Source organism: Doryrhamphus excisus, chromosome 8 (genome assembly GCF_030265055.1).
Source record: "Doryrhamphus excisus isolate RoL2022-K1 chromosome 8, RoL_Dexc_1.0, whole genome shotgun sequence".
Classification (NCBI taxonomy): domain Eukaryota; kingdom Metazoa; phylum Chordata; class Actinopteri; order Syngnathiformes; family Syngnathidae; genus Doryrhamphus; species Doryrhamphus excisus.
This window is the reverse complement of record NC_080473.1, coordinates 5,664,743-5,685,323: the sequence shown is the minus strand read 5'-3', so window position 1 is coordinate 5,685,323 and position 20,581 is coordinate 5,664,743. Positions and strand designations below refer to the sequence as shown.

The window sequence follows — 20,581 nt, the reverse complement described above, 5'->3', positions numbered from 1 at the left end:
GACGGAGTATATGTGTGTGAATGAAATGGACCCAAGTGGAAGAGTGAGGTTACACGGAGAAGAGATAAGTACCTGTGGTCAGCAGTCCAGAACAATGGAAATTGTGAAAAGGAGATGAGGAAGCGTGTGCAGGCAGGATGGAACGGGTGGAAAACAGTTTCAGGCGTGATGTTTGATAGAAGAGTTTCAGCTAAAATGAAAGGAAAGGTATAAAAAAACTGTGGTGAGACCAGATTTAAAGAAAAGGAGGGAATTTTCATGTTTAAAATCACCTAAAAAGCCTAAAACCAATCCAAGATATGCTAATAAGTTATATACTGTATAATACAGCTTCTTGGCAGAGATGTGGTTGCTGAGGTTCTCATTGGGAGTGACCAGGATGGATAGGATCAGGAACGGGTACATCAGAGGGACATTACATGTTAGAGGCCCCGGAGATAAAGTCAGAGAGGCCAGACTGAGATGGTTGGGACATGGACCAAAGAGGAGGTTTATGGATGTAGTGAAGGAGGGCATGAGGGTAGTTGGAGTGAGAGAGACAGATGCAGAAGACAGGGTTGGATGGAGGAGATTGGTTTGCTGTGGTGGAAAAGCTCGAAGAGAAAGAAGAAGAAGAAGAAGCTTCCTGCATGGTGAATTGAAGCGGATGTATCCTTTTGCTTTGAGTTCCACTTTTGTATTGTGAAATCACTCCACAGTGGATGAGTAACTGTGTCTCCAAGAAAACACATCAAAAAGCCACTGTATGCCCATAAGTGTTCATGCAGACCCATGATGATGATAATCATAAAAATTGCATTTACACATGGTGTTTGAATAGGTCCTCCAAAAACAATAACTTAAAAAAGAATAAAAAATAAAATAAAAAAAAATTAAATAATAAATTAATTAATTAAAATTAAAAAAAACATTTTATTTATTGGTATTTAATTTGTTAATTTAACAATAATAATAAATACTAATATTGGTATGCCTCATTTACATACAAAATAATTTTGACAGTCATAAAAAATGCCCTCTGTAACACATTTCAACACCATCAGAGCAGAAGTGTATGTGTCCCGCTTATCCTCACGAGGGTCGCGGGTATGCTGGAGCCTATCCCAGCTGTCTTTGGGCGAGAGGCGGGGTACACCCTGGACTGGTCGCCAGCCAATCGCAGACGTGTGTGTGTGTCTTTGGGGTATAAAACCTTGCATCAGGAGAACAGCCCATCACTTCCTTTCCGCTAAGAGGGTGTGCAACAGCAACTGAAGAGCTGACGTTGTAAGTCAAGTATTTGTGGAAATGATTCCATATTACAATTGCAGTTACTATTCCTATTATTGTGCAAGATTAGTTTTACTTTATATACAGTAACCAGTCCTTGTGTGGTACTTCATGTAAAACCTGAATTTGTTTTTTGGGGGGTTAAATTAAGTTAGTATTAAGTATTAACTTCTTTTTGTCTTAAAGAAAAACTTTTATTTGGAATTTTGCCAATCATTCACAATCCGAAAATGTGAGTTTGATTGAGTTTGAAGTGTCAGTTCAGTTCTATGTGTTTCTGCCACACAAAAAGGAGGATTATCTGAGCACAATGTGGAAAAAAAACAATGTCACTCAACAGTTTGGCCTGTGTTATTATTTTTCTACCAAATCCCAAAGTTGGATCCAGGAAGTCTGAAAATTGAAACAGCTTGAAAAGGCGAAACTGATCATCTATTTTTTGGATCTGCAGCTCAATCATGGATGATGTCTCCTCCCTGGGTGATTATACGGACTTCAACATTACCGATTTAGACTTAAACTTCACTTTCCCCGACTTTCCCGACATCATGATGCCCAAGATTCAACCCATCCAAATTGTGGCCCTGACCTGCTACGCACTGGTGGTTGCCTTTGGCGTTCCCGGAAACGCCATCGTGGTGTGGGTGACCGGCTTCAACATGCCCCCGTCGGTCACGTCCATCTGGTTCCTCAACCTGGCGTTGGCTGACCTCCTGTGTTGCCTCTCGCTGCCTCTTCTCATGGTGCCTCTGGCCCATGATGACCATTGGCACTTCGGCCCGCTGGCTTGCACGTTGGTCAAAGGCTTTTTCTACTTGGTCATGTATTGCAGCGTCCTGCAGTTGGTCTTCATAAGTCTGGATCGGTGCTTGCTGGTGATCAGGCCAGTGTGGTGCCACAACAACAGGCGACCCAAGTATGCTATAGTAGGCTGCGTCGTAGTGTGGTGCCTGGCCCTCGTAGGGAGCATCCCGCAGTTTGTCTACACCAGGGAGATCACGCTGGGCGAACACAAGAAAGAGTGCCTGGTGGTGCACAGCATAGAGAGCGCCTGGATCGTTACTGTATTCCGCTTTCTGCTCGGATTCATCCTCCCCCTCCTGGTCATTGTGATCTGTCACTGGGTGGTCTACATGAGAGCCGAAAGTAAAATGGCTCAAGGCAGGACTCGCTCCAAGCGAACGCTGAAGGTCATCGTGGCCGTGGTGCTGTCTTTCTTCTTGTGTTGGCTCCCTCTGCATATCGTAGACTTCCTCCTCCTGGTAACGCCTCGGAATTCCCCTCACAGTCCCTCTGTGTACCTGGCCCATGTTCTGACGCTCTGCCTGGCGTACTTCAACAGCTGTCTCAACCCGCTACTTTATGTGTGTCTGGGACGGGGTTTCAAAGACACCATGAACCGCTCCTTGTGTAACATCCTGCACTTGCTCAGCGAGGACCACACGCTCAAGATCAGCAGCGCTATTCATGAAACCAAGGCTACAAGCTCCACAGAAAAGGAGGTGACCAATGTGTGATGGGGAGCAGACGCTGATGCAACATTGTTTCTATGTCTTTTTCAATGTTACAATGTCTTTGACTGTCTGTTGTATTTTTCAAATACTCCGTGTTATACTGCAAATGGGAAAATAAATGCAAAAAGAACAGCCAATAAACACATTATCCTTGTCTTATGGAATGATTTCTAAATTATTCTAATAAAGTAGCAAGGTACAGGTTTCAGTTGTAGGCTTATTGAAGGAGTGCTTTTAAGATGGTATGATGATTGCTACAGAATTGCTAATGTTTGCTTCATTTCCTGTTGGCGTTCAAGCTCAAAAACCAAAAAAACAAGGAAGCTTGCTGACTTGCTTCCACCCATTTCCAAGTAAATGATTATTAACTGATGACATTATATAATGAATTAGGTCAAGCAGTGATGCATTACTGAGGTCCTTTGAAATGCCGCCATCCAATGTTACATACAGTAGGTAGCAGCCATTGCTGCTGCCTTCTGTTTTTGCTCTGTCCCCTCCTATGATGGTATTGTTTTTGCTGTTGTCAGTGTCACAAAGGATAGCATTATTTTGGTGTCTATTCTTTCTTTCCTCCGCACCTCCCTTTTTCTGTTTCTGTTGTTGTTTGTGGTGTTCGGTTTTGCTCATTTCTTTCTGTCTGTCCCCTTTTAAAGAATGCCATCAATGCTCTTTACCTGGTTTTGCACTTTTTTGGAATCATTCACAATCCTTATGTGAAAAATGAAGACACATTTCTTTCCCTTTCTGTGCATTCCAGGGCATATGAGCCTGGGAAATACTTATTTTGACGCTAAAGCCCTCACAAAAAAAAAAACTCCAACAGTGTTCAATTTACTAAGCTTGTTTCTAAGCATATTTCAAATTAGGATTGTGAATGATGGTCAAAATTTCCCCAAAAGTGCAGTTCCCCTTTAAGGAATGATAATGTACCACTATCAATACTGCTGCTGTTGGCATGATTCTCTATGCTGCCATCTTCTGTTGTTGCTGGTTGTAATTCTTCAAATAACCGAGTGTAAAACTACCGAGAGAAAAGTTGCTTTATTTTCTTAAAAACCACATTCATCCCAAACAAGGCCACATCATGGAAATACAGGTGTACGGGTGTGCTGTCTCTTTATTTGTAGTCATGACTTTAAAATGACCTCCGGAATGATGACTGACGAGCTTCAACGACAGCTGACAACAATTTAAGTCAGTCACTATGGACGTAGAGCGGCTAGAGCGACGCCTCATCGCTTGAATTTATTTAAAGAGCTGATAAAAAGCGAAGCATGATAGTACCGTGGATTATATTCCTGTAACATGAGTGGTCCTGTGCAAAAAAAAAAAAAAAATGTGAGTCCTGCACAACACACGCTCAAATTGCAAGGGTTGGGAGGCAAGGGAGTATTATTACTTATATTATTATTATTATTATTAATACATTCATTCTTTGTCAAGTGGCCCCAAAAATTTCAATTCTTTTTGTATTTACAGTGCATGAGTTTTCTTATGAAAGTCGACTAAATTCTGCTTATGTCAGTTCCTGCCTTGGCTATGATTTGTGAGAGAACTCAATGTAAACACACGTCAAAAAAAGATATTATTTCACAATGTGCTGGTTTAAAATAACACATCACCGGTCTTGCGTTTTAAGTCTGTTTGGGAGAAGACGCTGCCTAGATTTATGCTACGTCTGACTTTGAGAGAGGATCTTTGCAAAGGCTTGTGCAAAGGTCTTGGGAACCATCAGATGTATTCTTTAAGCTGACATCATGATATTTTATGAGATATTTTATTTTTGTTATGCTACTTCCTGGTTCATGAAACCATTGCATGCTTCTTTATCCAGATCCTCACCATAATTTAATGTCTTCTTTGTATTTTATTGCACAAGTGTATGTGTCCTGCTATTTACTGCTTTGCACGTGTCAAAGGTAGCGGCGGCTACCGCACACAGTTTAGAATAGGCTAGCATGTGCAGGAAGGAATTTACGACCCATGAACCGATGACTCATTGATAATAATTCCTTTGGACATCAGCTCCATAGCGATAATGTGGGCATCGTCAACATTGAGTAATTTGGTATCAATTAACGTCACTTCGGGAAACATCAAAGCCGATCCATTTTGATGTGGATGCTGGTTGGAAGCAACCATGACGTGTCAGCCTTTAATTAGAAGCACAGCGCAGGGTTGGGTTTAGAAAAGCTGCTGACAGTCAGATTCACACGGTGGTCATGACTTTGAGGGATCCCGACCGAAATCGCAGAATCTTCTTCTTGAGGGCGTGCGAGGCTTTAATCTTGACAAAGGCCTTGGGTTGCGACGGGGGGTTGGTGGCGGCCTGTGCTGAGGGTGAGGAGGAAGAGGACGTAGAAGCGAGGCGGGGGGGCAGCTGCTGAGGCCACACCAGACCGCCGCTCTCGTCTGAGTCACTGGAAAGCGAGCTGGAAGCCGGGGAGTACACCTCGCTCATGCTGGACTCGGACTCAGCGGGAGCGGCTCCGGCGTAGGCGTCTTCTCCTTGGCAGAGTGGCGCTCGCTGCTGGAAGTCAGAGGGCCAGCGTTGAGAATGCTGATGGTGCTGCTGCTGGTGGTGACCACTGTGACCGTGGCGAGCTTTTCGAGGCGCCCTCCTATGTCCTTGCTCCACGTGGCTTTCTCCTTCATCTTGGCTGAGCTCCAGGTTGGAGCACCAGCGCCGACTTGCCTTGTCGTTTACTGGGGATGCTATGTGGACCTTAGCCACTTGCCCTTGAGCCTGATGTCTCTCAGTGGTGCTGTACCTGCGCTCAGGCAGCACTCGTTGCCCAAGGAGGCTATTCTCCGACTGGGACCGACTGGTTTTGCTGCTGGACTTCTTTGATCTCTGTTTGTCATTGTGGTTCTTCCTGGAGGTTCTAGGCTTGGGGTGGTCGGGAGATGCTTGGCGAACTTTGGACTGGGCCGGGTTTAAGTGTCTGGGGGATCGTAAGGGCGCATGGCAGGCTTGCCCCGGGATGTATTGAGCACTTACTAGATTGTGTTTGTGATGAATTGAGGGCTGTGGATGCGCACAATGCTGGGGGGACGAGGGTTCACGACAAAGGTTAAGCGCTCCAGCAGTGCAGTTGGGGTCCAGGGAGGGCGGAGGTGATGGTAACCTCCCAGTCAGGGAGTGTGGCCTACACTGGGGGTAGGGCAAAACCAAATAACGCTCCTCTTCCAAAGACGGGGCCTCTCCTCTGCAGGCCTCACCCTCAGGAAGGTCACAACCCCAACTCTGGTTCTTTGGGTTTGGCAAAGGGTCAACTTGAGGCCCTGGATGCTCTGTGGAAAGAGAGGGGCTTCTCCTGTGTAGGGCGCTACTATGTGCGGGGGTGAAGCAGTAAGCTTGATCTGGGTTGAGTGTCGTGCGAGGCTGACACGGCCGCGGTGAGAGGGTGTGACGCTGGACTAGATTAAGGATGTAACCTTCCACCCTCACAACCTGCGTGTAGTCCCTTTGATCTCCTGGAGCATGCTGCTGCTGGTGCCAGGGTTGGTCGATTCTGCTGGGATCAAACATCCATGAGTCCACTGGGGTTCCTTCTTCCGCGATGCCTTCCAGAGGAGGGTGGGGGGCGGAGAATGAGCGAGGGAGGCCAGTTTGAGGGATCATCATGTCTGCTTCTCCATTCAACATGAGTGGATCTCCTAAACAGAGAAAAGAATATATTAAGTACTGGGGGCAGAAGCCTTCACCTAAACCTTCTAGTTCAGGGGTGGCCAAACTACGGCCCGGGGGCCACATCCGGCCCGCCCGTTCTTTCCAAAGTATTTCATTTAAATTCAACATACACCCTGGCATCATGGCTTGAGCCAACCTTTTGATGGTTTAAGTAGCTGTTTTATCAATTTCGTTAATTGATGTGGTCTGTTGTTTTTTTCCGGAGCAAAGTGCTCCGGAAAAAAGGGACTCAAGCACATATAGCAGATTGCATGACACTTTTACAGATACAATAATTCCAGGTGGACTGTTATGTGTAAAATATATTTTGTTAAATCAATGCGGCCCGCGAGTCAAAAGGTTTGCACACCCCTGTTCTAGTTGAACTGTAGGCCTCCATCAAGGCCAACAAAGGGTGTGTGCAAATACTATTAAACCAAGGTCTGCGGTTAAGAGTGTAGACCTCCACCAAGCTCTCGTGTGTGGGAATGAGCAAGGAGTTCATCGAGACGATTGAGCCAGTATGACGAATTTATTCAAAAGTGGTAGGAACACGAAAACTGGGCACCAAAACTAGCCTCAAACATATCCACCCACCTCAAAAAAAAAACACTGACAGTAAATAACGGAAATGGTGTGCGTTCATAAAACATACAGAGGATGAGATGTCTTCCTTAAGGAGACTTTTGATGACAGTTTGATGGAACTCTAGCAGGACTTCTAGGTAGCACATAGCGCTGTGCTCCAAGTGATAGAGCCATCAGCATCCTGGTGCCTTCCACAACTGAGAAAGACTATATTCCATTACATTTTGAACATGTTACCCCTGCAAGAGATTTCCTGCGTCATGTGTTGCAGGGTGCAAACTTTACACCATTTTCACAAACGGCATTTAAGTTTCACGTAGCAGACATGATTGTTTTGGTTTGGAGCCACAGATATCCTCCATGTAGCAAAGCAGGCTATAGTAACAAGATCAAGTAAGGCAGCAAGGCCATTATTTATTGACACAAGGCTTATAATGACACGGCCTCCACAGCTCCATGCTGAACAGGAAACGCAGAAAAAGGGAACATGTGTGTTTACTTTCTTACCCACAGACTTTGGCCTGTCGGTGTAAGCGCAGGAAGAGACCATCTCGGGGGGCTCCGCGGAACAAGATCTCCCTTTAGGCGACTGACCTTCACTCGACTCATACAAACCTGAAGAGAAAGTGCAGCTTGTGTGAGAAAAGAGAAGCTTATTTCATGCAGGCATATTTTGCATGTCGACCACAAAATACCAGAAGAGAGGTGGGACAGTGAAGCTCCCGACTGGGGTCTCCCCTCCTCCATAACAAAATGATTTTCTGGGGCCTGCCTTGGGGTGTTTTCTCTCTCAGTGTATAGAGAAAGAAATCTATTCCTTTTTGCCTCTAACATAGCTGAAGGTAGCACAGCATAGTAAAAAAAGATTTGTTTTTCTCAAGCAGCTGCATTTCCTGAAGTATTCTGGCATCCACACGTTGAAAACTGTAAATAAATCATGCTTTTGTTCCTTGAAGATACAGTTTTTAATGGCAAAATCAGTCATCGGACACTTCATTAGGTATCAAATAACACTTTCCTAGGTGTGCATGTTTATTATTTACATTTGCAGTAGGGTTATTATTATTCTTGCAGGTTTCCTTTCTCCATAGCAAACATGCAGACCGGTTGCATTCCTGTCTTTGGCTTATGTTAATTTGCTCACACAGCTCATTAGATTGTGGTAGTGTACCTAATGTTGTATCCAGTAGGGTTTGGAGTTTGGTTCAGGAGCTCATTTTATGCAAAAATATGCTAATTTCTGGACTGATTCCAGATACAGGAACTGGGTCGAGAGTCACCTGTGTCTGTTTGAGTACCGCCATGGCTGCTATGGTGCTCGGCGTCTATGCGCAGCTCTCCCACCTGTTGCTCCAGCGCTTGCACGAGGCCCCACGGGGAACTCTGAAGAGCACTCTGAAAAACAAACAAACAAAGAAACAAACACACCCGTTCGTCATTTGCATTGCATGCGCATCCTCTGTTCGGGGAACAAAGCATTAAATAAAGATCAAGCACTGAATGCAAGAGATGCTAATGACTGGAGCACGGGATGAATATTTATCTGAGAGGCTTCTATTCCAGCACAGAAAGGCTGAATTTCAACACAAATATTAATGCCGAGTCATTGTGCAGAAACATGCTATAATAATCAAATGAAGTGGAATATACTTCATATTAGTCAGTGTACAGCTATTGTGTATGTGAGATAATGGTGTCCAATGGTAGTATCATGGTCTGGGGCCGCATGAGTGCTACCAGACTGATGTTCATTCAGAGGAAACATGAATTCCAACGCATACTGTGACACAATGAAGTGAGGGTTCCACTTTTCATCTGACAATTGAGCATGACCATGTTGGACACAAACAGAAAGGCATGCTACTATCACATTTGCAATGGCTGACATGAGGGATTCATTGCAAGAAGATGTGCAACAGTGGTAGCGTTATGAGCTCTCATGACAGGCTGATGTTTTGTTTTTTCCCCACACATGACCCACGAGAGCCTGTCAGACAACTGCTACATTGTATTCACCATTAGGGACACGTGCACAAGCTGAGCTCCAGCAAAAGACAACTGAACACCATAAGCTGCTTCTTCTATGACCTTATTTAGCTGCTTGAGGAGGACATAATCTGAGAAGCAGCTACTAAATCCGACCATAATCATCAACACACTGTTGTTATTGGTCCATTATTATGCCAAAGATACTTTTAATGATGTTATAAGAGAAGTGAGCAGCTTATGAACAACAATCACAATAAAAATCTACCATTGTTCGTTGGCGTAACTTGGTTTACCAATCAGAGGATGGATAAATGCTGATGTTATTACAGTGAGGCGATTCTTAAATCTGACACAGCCCCGTTGCTAATAGTGTTTAAGCGACAGGGGCGAGAACTCGTGATTCTGAAGGCTCAGGGAAGATTATATTGACATGGCAACACATAGAAGCTGAGGTCTGACTGGACAAAAACATTTCCAAGTGATCCCAAACTTTTGAGCGGTAGTGTACGTGTTCCCTTAGTGGCAGGCGGACAAATGTGTGGAAGTGACAGGAAGTGACATCGGGGGTTCATCGGTTCCATACTAAGTAAGTGAGTATCACAGTCTGTTACATTAAAACTACAGACACAAAGTTGTCTTACTAAAAGCACTTTTAAACTGTTTACATTCCAACATATTTTTAAAATAGACTTTCAACACAAAAAGTGATTCACATTTTTCTTTTACATCCGTCTTTGATATTTTGTACAACCTGTTGGAAACTTGCTCTGTATTTTCCCTAAGCTCTCTGACCATTTTTTGTGACCAGATGCCTGGAATGGACCTATCTTGGAACGTCAAAGAATCCTTGAAAACAATCCTGGATCCGGCCTCAAATGTCATCAGTTCTTCCATATTAAATAGACAATTCCCCCGAAATTCATTCAAATCCATTCAGGAATTTTGAAATTAAGATAAACGTGTTTGTGCTTTTTTTAATGTTTATTCCACCTCAGACTTTCTGTGTGTGAGTGAATAAGTGAATAAAAGATCATCAACATCCTCTAAAAGGTCACATGGCCTTCATGTTTCCAAAGAGAACATGTGAAAATACATCAGGACATTGCCTCCTTTTGTCCAACAAAAGTTGCTCCTGAGGAGGTTCAATTGACCCACGCTAACCTACGCTTCCCCAATAACCTTGTCACCCCCCCACAAACGCCGTCGTTGCTATTGTCTCAACATGGGCGCTCATTGTCTGGCAACAAACAAAGCCTCGGCATCGCTCCGTCAATATGTTCTCGTGCGCCATAGGGACCACGAGCAGGGAGCTTTTTTTTTGTTATTAACGCCAACTGAAATCAATGAATCAATAGTGCAGTTTCACACAATCCGTTGCTTTCCTTGGTGAAGATAAATAGGAGGAAGGTGCAAAGCAATTGCAACATTTGATGGTGTGGTTGTGGTAAAAGGCAGCTGTGACATTATTGTGTATTATTAATGCTCTCACCACACTGTGCACTATCTTTCATTACCCTTTTACTGCATCCTCAGCCCTGGTGGGGGGATGGGGGCAAGTGGAGGACAACGCTCAGTCAGCCTCACCTCTCCATAAAGCGGCTGTATAGAAACACTGGGGCCAATAGACTCCGAGAGGAGAGCTACTCCTGCCGTTCCAGTGTGAGGAAGATGGAAAAAATGCTGGCTGGTTGAGATCATAAAGCAGTCAGTGGTTCATCACCAGGACATAAACATCTATGGAATGGACCAATGAGGCAGCCGCAGTCCTGGAGCCACTATAATTAAATCACAGAGGACTGTGGGAGGCCACACACACACACACACACATAAACACCATATTTGTATCCATGTGAGGAGTATCGGTGTTGTAATGCATTCCCTTGCCTTTTTCTTGCCTGATGCTAACACCACAGCAAAGTCACCTTAACTTTCTCTTTGCAATCATACACATATCATCAAATGCTTACGCTGCATTCAAGACAATTGGGAAATTTCCGACCTCTAACCGCAAAGAAATACACAAGAGTATGGGTGGATTGTGTCCAATTGATGGTTCAATTACTGTAATGTCTTCCTGAAGCAATGGAGTTGACTACTTGTTTGTGACCAGCAGAGGTGCTGTTGACCCACGCTCAAAGTGTTTGCGGTCTACAAAAGTAAATTTAGCATATTTTTTTATTATTGGGATTCCCGGCAGCCTGCAAGTGTAGTTTAATTTAATGTGCAGATAGTGCATGATATACTGCTGACAGTATATAAGAAGAACAACTTGCTGATGTGCCTACCTCAGCTCAGCAATGCATCGTTATTCAAGACAAGACATGATATGCTGCTTACTACTAGGATTTATGAAAATTAGAAAGAAGCAAAAAGAAAATATAGGACTCAGAATAAATCATTACTCAAGACAATGTATGATATGTCGCTTACTGGTATACCTTACTATACTTAAACAGAAACAGACTATTCAAACCCTTGAATGTATTTTCATTCAAGACAAGGCATGATATGCTACTTACTGTCATGCCTTACTAAAATTAGAAAGAAGCAAAAAGAGTATACTAGACGTAGAATCCATTGTTTTTCAAGACAATGCATGATATGCTGCTCACTGATATGCATTACTAAACTAAAGAAACAGAAAAAGTATACTAGACCTAGAACGCATCGTCATTCAAGACAATGCATGATATACTGCCTTCTGCTATGCCTTACTAAACATAAAAAATAAAGAGAAAGAGTATACTAGAACGAGAATGCATCATTGTTCAAGACAATGCATGATATGCTGCCTACTGCTATGCCTTACTAAACATAAAAAATAAACAGAAAGAGTATACTACACCTAGAATACATCATTGTTCAAGACAATGCATGATATGCTGCCTGTTGCTATGCCTTACTAAACATAAAAAAGAAACAGAAAAAGTATACTAGCCCTAGAACGCATCATCATTCAAGACAATGCATGATATGCTGCCTACTGCTATACCTTACTAAACTACTAAACAGCAAGAGTATACAAGACTTATTGTCATGCTTTACTAAACTTCAAAAAAGGAAAACAAATATACTGAACCCAGAAGGTAGCATTATTCAGGACAATGCATGGAATGCTGTTTACTGCTATAGTAAGGACCAGAGGAGCCGACAAATAGCGGCGCCATGATGAGATCACATGTTCTACATCAATGTACTCAGTGAGCACTGAAGCAACAATGTCTGCATCTCCAGTTCAGAGTACTATTAGAAGACCCAAATTGAATCATTCAACACTTTTTTTTTTTTTTACAATTAATGAGGGTTTCCAGTGTGGAGCATGTGCCAACACACTCAGTGTTGACATAAGCTCACAGTGAATGGCGCTCATTAGCATGCCGTGACTGGCTGCTAGGTGCTGAATAAAAAGGCAGCAGGGTGGCAGGAGGCTGCCAAAGGCTGTGTGAAAGGAGTCACTGGAGTGCGACATGCGCCAGGCTGCCCTCGGCTGACTGACAGCTGACACAGCGCCGTGTGTGTATGCGAGTGTGTGTGTGTGTCATCCAACATGCTGACTTGGTGCATTTTCCAGAGAGCTTCATTTTAATTTAGTACGCATGGGTACATGGTTTGCTTTAAGGACACAGTCAATCAACCCGCTGTTCAATTATGTTGCGACTGTATTAGGTTACGCTTCCCCATTTTAAATATCCAGTGAGAGGTTTTTGTTTGTTTGTGCATAAAATAAAGAGCTGAATTCATTACCACTATTACAAGATAATTTACATTGATTGAAATATACAATTTATTAAAAAATATGAATTTAATAATAATAATATTTATATATTATTATATATTATGTTATTATTTATTTAGAATAATATTTAATTTAATAATAACTGATTTCCCAATTTCTACATATTTTAGCAATTGCCAAAAGTGTATTTTTGACCATGAAAAATAATAATATGATTAAAAATAGAGTCTAATAATAAATAATATAACATATCATAATAAGAAATAACTCCGGTTTCCTCCCACATTCCAAAAACATGCTAGGTTAATTGACGACTCCAAATTGTCCATAGGTATGAATGTGAGTGTGAATGGTTGTTTGTCTATCTGTGCCCTGTGATTGGCTGGCCACCAGTCCAGGGTGTACCCTTCCTCTTGCCCGAGGACAGCTGGGATAGGCTCCAGCACCCCCGCGACCCTCGTGAGGAAAAGCGGTAGAAAATGAATGAATGAATGAATGAATAAGAAAAAACTCTGGTTTCCTCCCACATTCCAAAAACATGCTAGGTTAATTGGCGACTCCAAATTGTCCATAGGTATGAATGTGAGTGTGAATGGTTGTTTGTCTATATGTGCCCTGTGATTGGCTGGCCACCAGACAGCTGGATAGGCTCCAGTGATAATGAGGATAAGCAACATACATAATAGAGGGATAATAAGAAACATTATATAATAAAAGAAAACAAATAATAATGTAAATCAAAATTTTGCATGAGACAGTAACTTTGGCGTATTGAATGATGAAACCGAATAATGATTTCTTGGCATTCCTTGCAGACATGACCGTCTCGCACACAGTCTGCTACAACAACAGTGAGTGGAAGTTGAGAAGGAGGTCAGCTCGTCATGCGTCACCAGCTGCTGTCTGCCATCCACACCCTGTCAACACCTCACGTTGGAGAACAGCAGCAAAGGTCAGCGTCAGCCTGGGGGGGCCACCGCCACCACCATCAAGTACGCACATACAGTACACCGCTACACTGCACGGGTGATTGGGGATTTGGCTTTTAAGACATACGGCAACGGGGATTCAATTAGACGCCTGCCAACATCATCCTCCGGGGACTTTCCTGGCTCGTGCAATGACTCACACGCTTGGGTTGGCATCATAGTTAATCGACATCGATCCACATATGTCGGCCGCTAAATGAAAACAGGAAATATGGACACACCCCTTTACCCCTCCTGGGAGAAAAGGCACGTCTCCTTCATGGACCTTGAACACAACGCTTGTGATGAGAAGGAGCTCTGATTGACTGCAGTACAACCTTGAAGCTCACACGGCCCAGAAGCAACAAAAATGAAAATTTCTGGTAAAAAAATGATTGTCCTTCAAAAACCTGGATTTCAAGCTGCTGTCATGCATGACAAGAACGCAATATGTCAGCATTTGCGTTCTCTTTCTCTGTTGTGCCACCATAACAACTGGAAAGGTGCGACGCTAACCATAGAGCATGACAATGCCACTGTGGTTGTGAAATTGAGAATTATCTGAAGAAATAGTCTGTGATGTCACAATGAGACATCGGTATGACTGACAAGATGGCAGCTTTTGATATTTTCCCGCCACAACAACAGAGAAAGTGTGATGATAACCATAGAACCACAAATTAAGCCCATTTGGAAAGAAATGCACACCTAAGATGTCAGTGTTCTTCACGACACTTTCTAACATAGTTGGGACTCGCTTTCAAAGCAGTCAAGTTTGAGTGTTAACTTCTTCTTACGCTTATGCAAGAACTAACGATGCTGAAAAGGGGAAGGACACTTGCGATGTGACTACCTTTTGCTTTATACTTTCATCATTCAACTTAAGAGTGAGCATTTCATTGATTTTATCAACCGTCCTTGACTTCTTTTTACACTTTTTAAATGAAAAAAGTGAGAAAAATCTGCAAGGCAACTTCCATTATCAAAGTTAAGCTAGAATGTTTTATACTGCACTATCAATAGTGGTTAACTTCTTTTTACACTTACATGGCAGCCAATAATGTTATAAAAGTGTGGGAAATCTGTAACGTGAACAGTTTTTGCTTTACTCTTTTATTTAGAGTGTTTCATTGGTTTTATACTACACTTTGGATAATGGCCAACTTCTTTTTACACTTGAATGTCAATTCAAAGTGTTGGACATCTGCGATGTGACTCACTGTTGCGTTACTGATGTCACTGAAGTTAACAGATGTACAAAAATAGGCGGGGTACACCCTGGACTGGTCGCCAGCCAATCACAGGGCACATATAGACAAACAACCATTCACACTCACATTCATACCTATGGACAATTTGTAGTCGCCAATTAACCTAGCATGTTTTTTGGAATGTGGGTGGAAACCGGAGTACCCGGTGTACAAACTCCACACAGAGATGGCCGAGGGTGGGATTGAACTCTGGTCTCCTAGTTGTGAGGTCTACGCGCTAACCACTCGATCGCCGTGCAGCCGTGGTTAACTATGATGCATTATTAGTCCGAAAATATGTAAAGACTAAGGTATATGTAGTATTTTGGCCACTAAGTGCCAGTAATGTTTCATCATTGAGACATGACATCAGATTACCATCACGCTGCATTGGGTCAGCCATGGCATGTTTGACATGGTACATTGAGTCAAATGCAGTTCTCCTCTCATTCAGTGTGGAAGTGGTCATTTTTTGGTATCTTTGTCCTTCTTCTCACTCCGTTTTAAAACCTTTCTCGAGTTCTGGATACAGTAAAGAAATTAGAGGCTAACTATAGTTAGCTTGCTCTTGTGTCAGAGTCAAAGACAGTGATCCTGTAGCACATTACAGTTCAGCACTGTGGTGTAAACAAAGAATAATCGGAGTGTAAAGGTGATTGTAGGTTGTTTCTAGATCTATCTAATAATGGGAAAAAATATATTTAGGAAGTCATTAACATGTTTCTATATGTTCTAACTATGAAAACATTCACCTTATTAATACTAAATCCCACTTCGCTGAAACTCTTATTTCAATCTAGTGTTAAAACGACACAATAATCTTACATAAAATGTCAAAATTGAAAACGAAGACACTTTTTGGCCCGTGTTGAGATCTCAGTTAAGATGAAAACGGTCCGATATTTTGGCATATGTAGCAAAATATAACAATCATCGTGCTCGATTTCCTCTTATGATCAGGTGTACTTAATGTTGTGACCATCCAGCCGTGTTCGAGGCCACCAACCATCCCATCATTAGTATTCTGGTCCACATACATCTATTGTTAGGACCCCCTGGTCGAGGGGGGAGGAGAGAGAGAGGTGGCCCATTTAATTTCTCTCATGTATGTTTATAATAAATATAATAAATTATTTCTTTTCCTTACAAGGTCCAATCACTTTGGTCACTCATGAGGAACAAAAACACGGTGACAATGTAATCATTATGCAAATGAGCTAGGCTACAGTATGTACAGTAATCGACTGATGCTGCGTGGTGCGTTCGAGTTCCAGTCATCTGAGATGCTCAAGGCTCGACGTAATCCTCCCTGCTGCTGTAAACTTTTTGTCTCCTGCTTTTTTTTAAAGAAACACACCGCCTTGTTGTGGGGATATGAAGAGCACTAAATAGAGCAATCACTCATGTCTTTATGATGTGGAGAAAGCTGCAATAAGAGCGGGCTTGTAAGGCAGTAAACAGCCACAAAAGTGCATGATGGGGGGAACAATGGGCCATTAAATGCTCGATCTGGTTCTCCAAACGGCTGCAATGCTTGCTGCTCCACCCCCTGATCTGTTCGCCCACAGGCATAAACCCAACAGAGAGCCTATTAATCAAGTTAGGGAACTTTTTTTTTTTTTTTTGCAGAAAAGGGTCACTTCTGCACAAAAGGCAAAAGTCGCCAAGAGGATTAAGCGGATTTTTTTTGGGAAAGAAAAGCACATGCAAGAGTGTTTGGACTTCCAAGAAGAAGGAGAAACATGAAACAAATCAAAGTTGTTACCAGCTGGCGCCTCAATGTCAGGTTTTCTTGGCCCCAGCTGCTGAACCAGGACACGTCTCCTCCTGCGTCGGGGGGATCCTGCTGCTTGGGCCGAGGGTCGCCCAGAGCCAGCGCCCCGAGCACCAGACCCTCCTGCCGCTGCTTGCGGAGCTCCAGCTCACACAGACCGGCCAGACTGGCCTCCAGGCGCTCCTTCGTCCGGCTGCGCTCCACCGTCACCGGGAAGGAGAAGGCGCGGTGCATACTCCTGGAAGAGGGGGGGGTAGTCCACAAGGATTAAAAAAAAAAGTCGTCTTTTTAATCTACACGATGTGGCGAAGATTGGAGCAGCATGCTTCCCCTCATCACCAGCGATACATTTTCTATTTTTGCAGCTGTCAAACGGAGCCAAGGAGCCCCGCCCCCGCCACGCTCCACGCACTGAGACAGGCTTCAGGCCGGCCCGAGTGCGGCCCACCTCGGCTCGGATTGGACCGAAAGAAGCGGATGGGGGGTGTCTGGCCCTCCCATCCCCCTCTTGATTCATTCCAGACACTGCGACCTCACCCATCTCTCCCACTAATGGGGGGAGAGAGTGGAATACTTGAGGGGGAGGGCTCTCTCTGTAAAAAAAAAAAAAAAAAGACAGATAAGGCTGCAGGACAAAATAAAAAAAAAAAAAGACACAGGGACTGAGTGTGCAAATAAAAGTCAGCACCTGGATTCAACTAAATAAAATAGGTCACATCCTTACACTGCTAGCATGAATAGTTTGCATCTGGAAGCTTCTCTGCACAATACATCCCTTTTACAATTAAACTGTAATAATTCACGTAAAGCGCCATCATTTTTCCTAAATAGTAAGCAATATGACTTCGGTTTCCTCCCACATTCCAAAAACATGCTAGGCTAATTGGCGACTCCAAATTGTCAAAATTATGAATGTGAGTGTGAATAGTTGTTTGTCTATATGTGCCCTGTGATTGGCTGGCCACCAGTCCAGAGTGTACCCCGCCTCTCGCCGGAAGTCACTTGGGATAGGCTCCAGCACCCCCCCCCCCCCCGTGGCCCTCGTGAGGATAAGCAGTACAAAATGAATGAATGAATATGCAATATATTCAAATGTCAAGCTGTGACCAATCACAAAAATGCTTGCATTCTGCAGCCTGCACCCAAGACCACGCCTACTCTGTTACCATTGGTCAGAGTTGAGGGTCGGCTACAATTTTTTTTTACATTATTAGAGCCCTCTCGACATGAAATAACATCGCTATAGTCAGCTTGACACACCTATTACCCAATATAGCTTACATCAAAACATAAAATAAGCCATTTAAGACATAAATAAGACTTGTGCTTGCTGTAAATGTGTTCTGGTGCTCTCAGTGGGTAGCTGGGGGTCGGGGGGGGGGGGGGGGGCATTCAATGCTGAGTTTTAACTTAGTGTGGGTTCCGACCGCAAGTAGTAGTAGTGACAGTGAGATAATTCAAACCTGCAAAAGCCATACACAAGTATGGTGCTTGTGTGTCTCAACAAACATTACAGTAACATTACTGACACCTAGTGACCAGTATATAGTACTGCATTATTTTGAATGTGTGCTCTAAATGCCTTGTACTTGTATTTTTGTTCATTTTGCTATTTTTATGCTTCTAGAAAAAGAGTAAGTCTTTGCATTTGTTGTACATGCAAACCAACAGGAGGCGGCAAACAACAACAAGGTGTGTCTTATTTGGGATTTCAGGACGTATACATTAAAACCAATAGGTAGTGCTAAATTAAGTCCTCCACCAGAGCTTTTCTCCCTATCACTTCCACACACCAAGGATCTGAAAGATGCAGAAAACCCATGTTTTTGTGCCTTTGACAAACATTTAAAATCTAAATAGGCACCAGAAAAAACAAACAAATAAAAATGGCTGCTGAGCTGCACTTTGGACACCCTTGGCTTTTCAGTTGCAGCAAGCCCTTGAATCTTTTTTTTATTTATTTTTTATTAATGAACATTTTTAGAGCTTTCCTGCCAAGTTTTGTTCAATTTGACATCATTTTGAAACATGAACAGACGGTTATTCTTGCTTAAAAAAAAGCTGTGTAATGTAATATGTGTACAAGTTGAACAATGTAAACCTGATGAAATATTTTTATGTGGTTAAACAGTAAAATGGGGTCATGTACAAGAGAGATTAGAGATTAAAAAGTAAGGAGATAGAACAGATGGCCCATAGGGACCCCCCCCCAAATAACAACGCTTTTGACATCAATATTTCAAAATATGCTGCTTGTACTCTACTGTACTTTGTATTGGGAAGTGCAGCACACCATGAATATTTCACCATCTCAGCAGCACCCATGCACTGTTTGAAAGTACTACCAACACAGATAGATACACACAACATAGATCAGCTTTGTATCTTTTATTCATACGCTCAGTCTCTACTTGACATGAATCAGAAAGACACTTTTCCTCTTTTAGTTTCTATGAGAACGCAAAAATTCAGCAATCAAGTCAGAGCCTACGCACAGCGCAGGTTGGATTCATTTCTCAACATTGTGTGTATGTGTTGTGTGTGTCGACACACACAACACATACAGTATATATTTACCCACATTTAGAAATGTCATTAAAATTCTCCCTGGAGAGCAAAACATTTCTAAATAAAAAAAAAACAAAAACAAAATAAAACAAAATTAAACATTGTGGTTTGATTTAGGTTCTAATTAGTAGCGGCTGTTTCCAAGAGAGCAAAGCAACATTCTGTAACAGTTGGACCTTAAACAATGGTAGGATGGGTAATTCCAACACAAGTCGTTGCCATGGTGATACCAGATCACCTGGTGTGTAAAAGTGGTGGACCAGCCTTCACACTTCTGATGAACGAACTTGAAGAAGGAGCGATGGAGCAAAAGTTTTAACAAAACAAATAAGTAATTTATTCTGATTTGTTTATTATTACGTTCCACCGCAAATAACTTATTCTGACTCTTAGAGTGGTGAAAACTTTTCTTTTTAATTATTACTTTATATTAGGGGTGTCCAAACTGAGAGGTTCATACTAAAAAGCCATATTTATTTGGTAAAAAGCTAAAAAAAAAAGGACAAAGCTTTCTTTATTATTAGTTATTATTATTGACATCAGGTTCTTCTCTTTACATTTTGCCTTTTTCTACATTTTTCACCATTCTGACTGGGTTTTTTGGTTTTATTGTATTTCAACAATGTGCTTGGGCCAACACAAACAAGCAACAGGCCGCAGTTTGGACACCCCTTCATTATATAGTATATGGATTTGCATAAAATGTATTTTTTTCCTGTATTATGTATCATTTTTGTGATATAATACTTAACGTGACTCCAGCGAAGTTTAGATTATCTTTCCCTTGTTAATACTGTAGTGTTAAAAATAATTCAATTGAAAAAATTTCACATAAGTAAAATTTTTCTTATTTTTCAAGTGAAATCATCAATATATTTTTCCTTATTATGATATGACTTTTTCCCCATGTCATTTTTTTCCCACTATAAAAAAGTGGCAATATTTGGAACGCTGTGCAATGACAGTAATACAATCTTGAATAGAGTTCGGATATACTAGTACTTTGTAGACCATACTATCCCATAGTGGGGGAGATTGTGTGTAAATGTTGGATTTACTATCCATCTCCATCAGATTCTCAAACAAAACAACACAAACAAATCATCTACAAAAACATTTCTTTAAAGCATTTCACATTTTTTTTGCTGACATTCTGTACCATCACATCAACAAAGCATAGATTCTCTTTAACCCTTCAGTGTCATCGAGTACGCCAAGGCGGTGTTATATAGAGCATATGTATATGTATA

At 42.3% G+C, this 20,581-nt stretch overlaps 2 protein-coding genes across 3 annotated transcripts; one reads left to right on the top strand and one right to left on the bottom strand.

Moving 5' to 3' along the window:
* The first annotated feature begins 35 nt into the window (after nt 1-35).
* c5ar1 (complement C5a receptor 1) lies at nt 36-4,923 on the top strand. Its single transcript, XM_058080183.1, has 2 exons — nt 36-1,266; nt 1,721-4,923. Exon 2 carries the CDS (start codon nt 1,728-1,730, stop codon nt 2,784-2,786), a length of 1,059 nt encoding a protein of 352 aa, XP_057936166.1. The 5' UTR covers nt 36-1,266; nt 1,721-1,727; the 3' UTR covers nt 2,787-4,923.
* On the bottom strand, nt 58-17,392 carry LOC131134673 (dapper homolog 3-like). 2 transcript variants are annotated; one of them, XM_058080181.1, is made up of 5 exons: nt 17,112-17,392; nt 16,755-17,001; nt 8,327-8,441; nt 7,554-7,661; nt 58-6,446 (listed from the first exon to the last, which is right to left on the bottom strand). In XM_058080181.1, coding segments are annotated over exons 1-5 (1,923 nt in total). In that variant the 5' UTR covers nt 17,114-17,392; the 3' UTR covers nt 58-4,995. The 2 variants fall into 2 exon arrangements, with proteins under 2 accessions (XP_057936164.1, XP_057936165.1); XM_058080182.1 differs by having other exon boundaries at nt 16,755-17,392.
* Nucleotides 17,393-20,581: the final 3,189 nt, after the last annotated feature.